This window comes from Pinus tabuliformis, chromosome 7 (genome assembly GCF_031772625.1).
Source record: "Pinus tabuliformis cultivar Carrire ecotype Pingquan chromosome 7, CPIR1, whole genome shotgun sequence".
NCBI lineage: Eukaryota > Viridiplantae > Streptophyta > Pinopsida > Pinales > Pinaceae > Pinus > Pinus tabuliformis.
The window spans coordinates 1,827,909,424-1,827,920,351 of NC_142293.1; the positions used below are offsets into that span (position 1 = coordinate 1,827,909,424).

The window sequence follows — 10,928 nt, forward strand, 5'->3', positions numbered from 1 at the left end:
AAGTGGTGTGAGATCTACAAGAGTCCCACTCATAACACACGTGAGTGTCGGACCAAGCAGTCGCTGGTGGCGGAGTTGAAGGCTTCTGAATCAAATGCATGTTCCAACCCTGAGCGAGAACCCAACAAGGGGAATGGCAAAGGGAAGCAGATCATTGATGCGGATCCCAGCACCACTGCTGCCACCGCCAAGATTCAGAAAAATGAGCTCGAAAATCCAGAGGAAGGGGAGCATCTTTTCCACTCACAGATGTGGGTGAAGGGTTCGCCACTGCAATTCATTGTCGACAGTGGCAGCCAAAAGAATCTCATTTCAGCTGAAGTCGTGAAGTGGTTGGGCCTACTGACTACACCACACCCACAACCGTATAGTATTGGGTGGCTTCATGAAGGATGAGATCTCAAAGTTCGTCAGCAGTGCCGCCTTCCTTACAGCATCAAGCCCTTCACAGACGAGGTATTGTGTGATGTTACACCTTTGGATGTTTGTGATGTACTATTAAGCCAGCCATACTTGTGGAGGCGACATGCTGTGTATGAGTCAAGGCCTCGCATTGTCATTATTTCTTTGGGTGATTCATTATACAGGATACCAGAGGTAGCCCCACCTACTGCCACCTCTTTGATCACTACTAAGAAAGGTAGCAAGCTCATCTCCTAAACTAGGAAATTCATTTTCTGTCTGGTTCACTCCCAAAGTTAGGAGAAGATCGTTGCTACATCCATGACCCTTGCGAAGGGTTCCTCCATGCAGCAGCAGCAAAGAGATACGGTCATGACAGAACATAGGAACAACTTCTCCTCACCCACAGGGGTACCACACAAGTTTCAGGTGGGCAACAAAGTTTGGTTGCATCGACAGAAAGAACGCCTTACCAGAACCCATCAGAAACTCAAACCACTTCGACATGGTCCTTACACCAGTACCAAGGCTACGGGAAACAATGCTTTGAAGCACAACATTCCTCCATTCCTTCGCTTGCACCGAGTGTTCAATGTGGACCATCGTCGACCATGCTTCCCACCATTTCTGGTCACATCAGAGATTACAGAACAGCTCACTAGAGACCCAGCTCAGCAGAAGCTTCCTCATCTCAGGGAGGAACTCAACGCAATGGGGACCATTGCTTCCTAAGGGGGGAGGAATGATCCAGGTGGATGTTGGTGGCCACCCACCTATCCCATTTGGACCCCCACAACTGTCTCTTTCAGCTTTTTCAATTTCCTAAATTGTAGCACAGTTTACTATTTTTAGCAGTTTTTCGGGTCCTGAATTTCCGGAGCCGTTTTGAGGCCCTAAACGACGTTTTCTGGGAAAACTGGGGCAACAAGGGTCCATGGACCAATGTTGCCTCCCAAAGTGGTAGTGCTCAGATAGATCTTTCTAACGAGCTATTGTACGTGTCAAACAAAGATCGTATGCCAAAGTTACGACCTCGGGAAATTGATGTACCAATTTACCCAAACGGGGCCCACAATTTGGCGTTTCATCTTCTAGGGTTAGGTTTTGGGATGTGAAAGGCTTTCCATTGTTTCTCAACAATAAATAGGCCCTCGAGCCAGATCGTATGCCAAAGTTACGACCCCGGGAAATTGATGTACCAATTTACCCAAACGGGGCCCACAATTTGGCGTTTCATCTTCTAAGGTTAGGTTTCGGGATGTGAAAGGCTTTCCATTGTTTCTCAACAATAAATAGGCCCTCGAGCCTCATTGTAACACAGTTGAGAGGCATGTAGCCACCACATCTCTTCTCAAAGATAAGCTACCATCGCCCTAGCTGGTTTATTTCCATTTCTGGTTGTAAGCGTATTTCAGTGTTTCCCATTAATGAAATGAAGTATTATTTACGCTGCATCTTTGTGTATATGGTTATCTCTGTAATTTGTTGCGTTCCTGTTTAAATCATGGATCAATTAATTTTAATGTAGTTGATATAAATTAAGGTTTTATAAATACAATAAAAAAGTATTGCAACAGGAAGAATGCGTTACCAATGCATATATTTACCTTATTAATCATGTATAAAAAGATTATGGGTCAACTTTAACTTAAGAAAAACAATTACATATCTTATTGAAAAATAACCATTTTGCTAAATAAAATTTATTTATATATAAATGAGTTTCATAATTAAAAAAAAATGCAACCTAACAAACCAGTACCACACTATAACTACTGATAAATATTCAAACTAACTAAGCATTTTCCCTTAAAAATAAATCTAAAAAATTAATTGAAAAAAAAAAAAAATCAACCAATCCCACATCGCATCTTACACTACTTCCAAGTACTGTGAACCAACCTCTTGTAAGTGTCTCACGGTTCCTTTGGGTTAGTGCCCCGTGTTTACTTTCAAATGAATTTGTGATATATTACTTTATTGTTGTTAACTACAGCTACGACAAATTACTTTATTATTGTGAACCACTCCATCTGTTAAAGAAGGGAAAGTACATGCTTCACCTCCATCAGACTTGGTCCGAATTCTCTTTAATTTGTGGTCAACTTGATTAGTCATGATTTGGCTTTTTAGAACTCGTAATCAATATGCATCACCATTAAACTCATTAGACCAGGATATATTGGGATCCGTCCAAAATATGCAACGAATCATAATCAAATTAATGGAAGAATAAAAAGTGTTCAATTCTGGTAAATTGTCTATGAGGCAACCCATGAATTTTTATAAATTAACTTCTATAACCATGGATTCATGTGAACAGCTTTCAGATTGACCAATCTGTCAGTGCAACAACAGAGGAAATACATTACATAAATTTGCTAAAATCATACATATATTTTGGAGTTGTTTATAATGCGACTTTTTGGAGATTCCGGTGACGGAATCCGGCGGAAGAAATTGAGGTTAAATCTTGATTTGTAGCAGTTAAAATGGTTTTTTAACTGCATATTTGGATTCAGCACCCTAAAAAACCCTGGGACGATTTGATTGTGCAGAAACTAGCTATCAAACTTGCGATTCCAATAAATTGCTACCAGATTTTGACCGAAAAAACCCACCAGAAAAGCTTCCAAAAAATCTCATTATAAACAACTGCTATTCAAACTAGGTTGTCCTTTTTGGACTTCACCTTAAAATAAATCTCCAGTCAGTACAGCACAGATGCCTGTGTATAACTCTAGCTTTTCTGGGAAAAAACAAATAAATTGTAAGGGCTCTTGAATCTTTCAAGGAGAGAGCAGAACAACACGGGGTGGCCTATGATACAATACCCTTCCCATGCCCCTTGACATGATCTTCTTCCCTTTTCCTGTTTTACCTTTCATTCCCTCTCCCGTTTTACACCACTTCTTGTTACTGTTGTTGTTGACGGCCAACCCATCTTCTATGTTGAACTTCCACTCGCTCTCCCACCGGGGCTGCGCGCATGCAGAACATAAAGCCCTAACACTGCAATAATACAAAACCAATCAATACCATAACATGAGTAACCCTATAAATCAAATATACAGACATACATCCTGTTAGCTATTTAGATCAGAGAAATATGTTGTTGTTGTGGCAGATCAAGACCTTGGGGGAATTACTGGCTGCCTTTGAGCAGTATAAGATTTTTTAGGGTTTTGACCATCGCCAGAATTCTGCTCCCTGTCACACGCCAAGTCTGCTGCAGTAACGTGGGAATCCATATTATCTATTTGCAGTGAAAGAGATCAAACGTACAGTCTATGTCCAATTAATAGAAATAAATAAACGACTGCTTAGACATACCAACTTACAGCCTTTTATATTACTCGTGTCCTGTTATAGATATAGAACGAGAAGCTGGGGGAGGAAGATTCCACCCCCATCCCCACCCCCTGTTTTGGGGTTTCAAATACAACAGCGTGAGATTACGGCAACGAAAAAAACAATGGTGAACTATGGGGAAGTTGGGAGGAAGATCCGCTATCGAAAAGCCGGAAATACAATACCGTTGGCGGCTTCTGGTTTTGGTATCGTGAGGCAGGAAGCGGAGCCAGCACAGCCAGCACGAAAAAGCAATCGACGTCATCAACCACAGTCACCTTCTTGTTTTGTGTGTTATTTGAGCTGCAGATTTGACCGTAACAGCAAATAGCAGGAAAAACAATTATTGCAAAGAAGAAAAGAGCATTTCCAGAGGATGTGCGCCAGAGTGGGTCAGAGGGGAAAGTTGTTTACAGGTTTTTCATCTGGTCATGGGTAGGTTTGCTTGGTGTGTTGTTTTTTCGAAGGAGATTTAAAGTTTAATTCTGAAGCGTATTCGGTATTTATATTTTTATAGGCAATCAAATTCCATAATAACTATGGAGAATAATTAATAAATTTGAGGAGATCTTCCCTAAGAACACATCTCATGCAAAAGTAAAGAATCTTTATTATTTTAAGTTAGAAATAAATATGTGCTGGGTATGAGGTTACGAGAATCATTGGTTTGTGGGTTTATCATGTGAAGTTATGGGTGTTTTTTTAGTAATATTTGATCGATAGAAATGAGAGGTAGTCAATTTGGTGTATGTTTGGTTTTGAGATTTAGTTTAGGGCGAGTGATTAATAAAAATTGAATTTTTTTAATATCAGAGTACTCATTAATTTTATCTTTTTAAATCATATAAATGTATCAAAAATATTAAATGAATTTTTGAAAAGATAAAAGAGTCATTTAAATTTATAAAAAGAATATTTTAATAAGAAAAGCATTGGAATGTATAATGGTTTTCAATGTCAAATTTTATGGTGTGGATTTGACACATATAGTATCAAAATATATGGTGCTTTGTCTCGATGCAAAGTTGTTGGTAGAAAAAACTTTATATTTGATAAAAGCAATCTTCATTTTACAAGCTAAGTATCTTTCAATGTACCTTGAGCATTGGCTAAATGTAGTGATGATAAGTCCATCACTACATCTTAGGCGGAAAATTTGATTCTCCAAGTTTAGAGTATGTAGATAAAAGGTATGGTTTATAATTTTAATGTGAAAAATCATAAAAAAAATATGGTCGAAAATTTTAAGGGTGCAAGACAATTGATGGGTGGAAACCCCTTTCACATGGAAGCATATGTGATTAAGGAACATACACCATTCATAGATAAGGTACATATAAATAATAAGTTTATGTGTAAGGTTGCTATTGTCTCACGATGATGCTCCATTCTAGAGAGTATTATTGCACTTAAGGATGATGTAATGGCAAGTCAATTATGGTAGATACAAGAAACATCATTTGGAAAGTTGGTATGCAGGGTCATCAAAAGATGGAAATGTTGGCCATTCTTGGAAATAATTCTCTTTGGTGTCTCCACTTCGCTCGACTTTTATGGATTGGACTATTTTGGCACTGTAAGTAATTTACTTGCGGTCAATTGTTTTTAAATGTATTTGTGAACTCCAATCCAACAATGATAAGGGGATTAGGGGCTTAATAGTCCTAACTTGGGAAACTTGTTCCTCCAAGTCTCTTTCTGGTCTCTTCCTATGTATTTTCATTTCATTCTAGTTCAACATAGACCCTCTTGTCGCTCTTGGATTTTGGACTATGACCTTTGTAGGGCTCAATGATTTTTTTGTTCTCATTGCATTATAGTTTGTTTTAAGAAACTTAGGTTGGTTTGGGTAAAACACTTTATCAATTAGATAATATTTATCTCCTTCTTTCTATTATCCAACCTCACCCTAGGTGGCTAGGGGTCTAAGTAAGTGTAAAATGATGACACCCTATTTTGGGTGTTGATGACACTAATGATGTACCACATCTTTGGGGGAATGATGGAGGAGGACCATATAAATTCTCCAAGTATGAGGGTTGATTCCCATGTTGAAATTGGTTGATATTATCAACTAATCTGTCAATAGCATTAGATGCCCTCTACTTATCCTTGCTGCAAATTTGTGTTTGTGGAGCGTTAGGGATTATCATCTAAAGGTACCCTAATTGTGCCTATATAAGCTCAAATTGTTGAGCTTTAATTATGACTTCCTCTTCGTCTCAAGACATAGTGATGGTCACATATTTTGCTATAAGAGGAAAAAGTAATATTATGGAAGAAGTCTAAAAGATGTCCCCCAGGAGCTTCTACTTTGTACATACTATGATATTTGTGACACTCGTGCATATAATCAACTATGTGAGTGGAAGATGTTTGTCAAAACTAAGACACTAATTCTAACCTGCTGTAATGACGTATTGAGAATTGGAAAATGTGAGAATTGACTTGACTAGAGATTTGAAGGTAGTGTGTGCTCATAATTTCTTGCTAACGTACTATTTAGCCACAAGGTCATTGAGGGTTCATTGAAAAAGCCTAAATCAAATTGAGTCATCAACGATACTATTAGAATAACACCATAGATGAATGGTCATTACATGGTTTAAAAGGTCTTCCCTTGGTTTACCTTCAAATTTTGATATGTCTAACGACAATTTGGTCGACATGGCTAGCCAAGTTGCAGTATGAGCTATGGGATCATTTGTAAGATCTGAAATATCAGGAAAACCAATGAAGTGACAAATGGAAGGTTATGTGAAGGAGTGGTCATTCTTGCATGACCTATGTGTGATTAAGTGTTAGTTTGAGAGGAAGAGTTTCATAAGAAAGTAGCTAGGAGAATAGAAGAACCTAACAAAGTAGGATCAATAGGCGATCTCTAAGAGGAAGGTGAAGTAGGTGATATTGCAAGACCTTGCACTCCTCCTACTAAAGGTGTGTTAGAAAAAGTTGTCATTGATGAAAACTGATGGTAAAAGTCATTGATGGGTGTAGGAGGATTGATAATGGTGTAGAGAATTTAGAGCCAATTCCTATTTAGAGGATCATCTCAGTAGCTCTTGGAAATTGCTCAGATGGATATAGCTTGGAAAGAGATTTCTAAAGGTATATGGAAGTTGGAAAATGGACTGATGGATCAAAATTTATTGCAGGTCAAAGTTCGACAATTAAAGTAGGTTAAACGAGTCAACCAGTCAAGGTTCCAGGTTCGAAAGGTTCCATGTCGGGTCTTATCTACACCTTGACCCCTGACCTAGTCAGGCCTACTGTAAAGTCAGACCATCAAGCAAATCAGGAGATATAATAGTCGGGTTGGTGATAAAAAAGAAATGAGCCTTGATTTGAAGAAATTTTGCATGGAGGAATGTTCTTTGCTAGGCACTCCAATGGTTACTGGATGCAAGCTCAACAAGAATGATGAATCACAAGAGGTGGATAAGACTTTATACGGATCTGTTATTGGAAACCTCCTATATTTGACAACCTCAAGACCTGACATCAAGCAGGAAGTTGCTACTGTTGGAAGATTTCAAGCAGCCCCTAGACAGAGCCATTTTCTTATAGCAAAGAGGATTATCAAATATCTTAAAACCCCAATAGACAATGGACTTTTGTACCCTAGAGGTAAATATTTTTCACTCACGTTTTTTACTGATGTTGATTGAAAGAGGACTAGTGGTGGTGCATTCTTTCTTTGTGAATGTATCGTTTCATGGTTGAGCAAGAAAGAAGCTTCAATTTATCTTTCTACTGTTGAAGTAGAATACATAGCAGCAACTTCTTATTTCACTCAACTTCTATGGATTAAGCAAACTTTCATATGTAATAATAAAAGTGCCATCAAGATGTCCAAGAATCTTGTTTTCCATTAAAAGACAAAACACATTCCAATCAAGTACCATTTCCTCTAAGAGAAAAGTGCAAATTAGATTGTCATGATGGAGTATGTAAGTACAAAAGAATAGGTAGTTGATATATTCACCGAACATCTCCCAAGAGATCAATTTGCGTATTTAAGGAAAATATTCGGAGTAGTTCCTCTTAACTCAGTCCACTAAATATTCCTGAAGAGGAAGTAAGGAAACCAAAAAGAACTCATCGTTTTAGGTGAAAGTTGTTAGGTCCATAGGATCAACAAGAAAGGGGAAGATTGTTTGCAGTGGGAGAACATTAGTTTCTTTTCCATTGATGTCAAAGGGGGTAGAGGTACACCAAAGAAGGAGAAGCATCCATAGGGGGAGAAGAAAGAGAAGTAAGGAGAAGGAGAAATAAGATGTGCACTTTTCTTTCGCTTTTATGCTCGTGTTTTGTGTCTTTTCCATATGTTTGTTTCTTATATTGTTTCCATCAATGCCACAGGCGAAGAATGTTAGAAATAAGTTTTCATTGATGGAAAATTAATGGTAAAAGGCATTGATGGGTGCAAGAGGATTGATAAAATTCATCTCAATAGCTCTTGGAAATTTCTCAGATGAAGAGAGCTCAGAAAGAGATTTCCAAAGGAGTATAGAAGTCAACAAATGGATTTCTGGATCAAAAGTTATTGTAGGTCAAAGTTCAACAATTAATAGATGTTAAATGAGTGCACCAGTCAAGGTTGGAAATTGAAAAGGTTCTAATTCAGGTCTCACCTACGCCCCAACCCTCAACTAAGTCAAGCCTTCGACAAAGTCAAACAACCATGCAGAAATTAAGATGTAGATTTGCAATTGCTCATGAAGTTTTAATCAAAATCACAAGACACAAACCTACACTACTACTTTGCAGACATTAATTCACAATCTAGAACAAAAATCTCAGATATGCAAGAAGAAATAACACACATGAAATAAGTATTTTTATCTAGGGAAAGAAATCTGCTAAAAACCCCAATGTTTTCTTGCGTTAATTAAATGAATAGATATGTATTACAATTTCTTGCTCAACTGAGCTCACCCTACAAGTGCACACCTATTGTTCTGCTTACTAAAGGCCTATGACCCAAACTTAGTCAAATTTTGCCTTAGTTGGAGCTCTTATTTCCTTGTGTTGTTCCTTGAGGAATTAGCCCCTATTAGTTAGGAAATTCCTCTAATTGAATTGCACAATTCCTTAGTTTTATCAACTGACTACATGCAACACTTGTACACTCAAGGATAGTCTACAACTGATGTTACAATTCCTTGGAATCTCCACCTCAACTAGGTAACTCAAATTCTTTGCATACACTAGCTATTTTGGGTTGATTGATAATTTAACTAGATGATCACTGAGTTTTATTGAAGTCCCACTTCTTAACTGACCTTCCACTAGTTCCTCCAAAAGCGGGAACTAGTTTAACTAAAAAAAACCTGAGATAACTGACCTTGAATGCTACAAATTAGCAATCACACATGCAAAAATGAACTCTAACTCTTCCGACTCGAATTTACTGAGTAAACTAGGTGACACAAGCCATGTCACACAATTTAACATCACCCAAGTTGTCTGCTGATGTGGAACTTCTAATTTTCTCAATTTAATCAAGGCAAAATCAATTTGAGAGTTTCTTGCCGCAATTTTCAACACTTCCTCTTAGCGAGAAAGGGATTATCAACCACCCCTATCCTGCACATGTGGAACTCAAATTTCCATATTGACAAGGCCTTTGTGAAAATGTCAGCATCTTGTTTCTCTATCAAATGTACTGCAACAACATTATTCACCTCTATACACAGTCTTGTAAATGGTGATACCGGATATCTATATGCTTGGATCGATCGTGAAAAAAAATTATTCTCAAAGAGCTTGATGCAACTATGATTATCACAGTAGATCATAGTTGGATCCATCATCTGACCAAACAATCCAACAAGTATCTTTCTCATCTAGATTGCATCACATTATGCTTGACTAGTAGCCATGTATTCTGGTTATGCCAAGTTGAGTGCCACAAATATTTGCTTCCTGTTGTACCAGGAAACAATTGCACACCCAACATTAAAAATTCCACCTGATGTACTCTTTCGGTTTGATGGACTCCTCACCCAATTTGCATCTGTGAAGTCACACAACTTTACTCTCTCTATCTGTTTGTACCATAGTCCAAACTGGGTAGTGCCTTTGACATACCGTAGAACATGCTTAGCTGACCTCAAAAATAATTTTGTTGGCCTAACCATAACTTGGCTCAGTTGGTTGACTGCATAACACGTATCTCATTGTGTGTTCACAAGATACATTAGTGAGGCCACCAACTGTCGGTAAATAGTAGCATCCACTTCCTCACCTAAAGTGGCATCCTCTTTACTCCAGTTGGTCACTAGATGTGTCTCCATGGGTGTGCAAATATCCATGCAGAACCTCTGAAGTATCTCTTTGGCATACTTTCCCTGAGATACAAACAGTTCCCTGTCACCTGGCCATACTTCTAATCCGAGGAAGTATCACATGGGACCCATGTCCTTCATTTCAACCTCTCTTGTAAGGTCCTCCTTATAAGATTTGATGCTCATCACTAGTTAAAATAAAGTCATCAACATATGAGACAATAATCAACAATTTACCTTCTACCAAGATATGATAAAGGTTTACATCCACTACACTTTTGGTGAAGCCCAAACTAATGAGATAGCTATTGATATTGTTGTACAAAGAATGAGGTGCTTGCTTAAGACCGTACAACTCTCGGTTGATTATGCACACATTAGACTCCCAATCAAAAGTCTCGAAGCTTTGTGGTTGCTCGATGTACACCTTCTCATCAATAAATCCATTGAATAATGTTGTTTTTACATCCATCTGGTGGATCTTCCACCCCATCTGTGTAGCCATAGTAAAAATTGATCTAATGGATGAGTACCTTGCCATAGGAGCAAAGGTCTCCTCATAGTTAATCCCTTCAACTTGAGAGTACCGGTTAACCACAAATTTGGCCTTGTAATTTTATATGCTTCCATCTCGTGCATACTTTACCTTGAAGATCCATCTCGAACCCATAACTGATTTATCTGTTGACCACTTCCTAAACAATGTTGTTTACAATGAATTCATATTCCTCCACCATTGCATCAACCCATACAGGTTTCTCTACTACATCCTTGAAAGAGTATGGTTCAGTCTCTACAATCTTAGTCGTTAGAGCCATGTAGCCAGTGTACCAATTTGGTGACCTTCTCTACCTGTGCTAATTTGAAGGAGAACCCACATTCTCC

The 10,928-nt window shown here is 38.2% G+C and overlaps 1 protein-coding gene across 1 annotated transcript; it reads right to left on the minus strand.

The window, feature by feature from the left end:
- Positions 1 to 3,061: 3,061 nt before the first annotated feature.
- On the minus strand, positions 3,062 to 3,729 carry LOC149255704 (uncharacterized). Its single transcript, XM_089457285.1, has 2 exons — positions 3,538 to 3,729; positions 3,062 to 3,414 (listed from the first exon to the last, which is right to left on the minus strand). The coding sequence occupies exons 1-2, from the start codon at positions 3,651 to 3,653 to the stop codon at positions 3,192 to 3,194; spliced, it is 339 nt and encodes a 112-aa protein (XP_089313411.1). The 5' UTR covers positions 3,654 to 3,729; the 3' UTR covers positions 3,062 to 3,191.
- Positions 3,730 to 10,928: the final 7,199 nt, after the last annotated feature.

Bases quoted from the DNA above. Each gene is read 5' to 3' on its own strand.
- LOC149255704 (XM_089457285.1), bottom strand. From the start codon at position 3,653: ATGGATTCCCACGTTACTGCAGCAGACTTGGCGTGTGACAGGGAGCAG. The intron at 3,415-3,537 runs GTCTTGATCTGC...GTATTATTGCAG, and splicing joins CAGCCAGTAATTCCCCCAAG to TGTTAGGGCTTTATGTTCTG.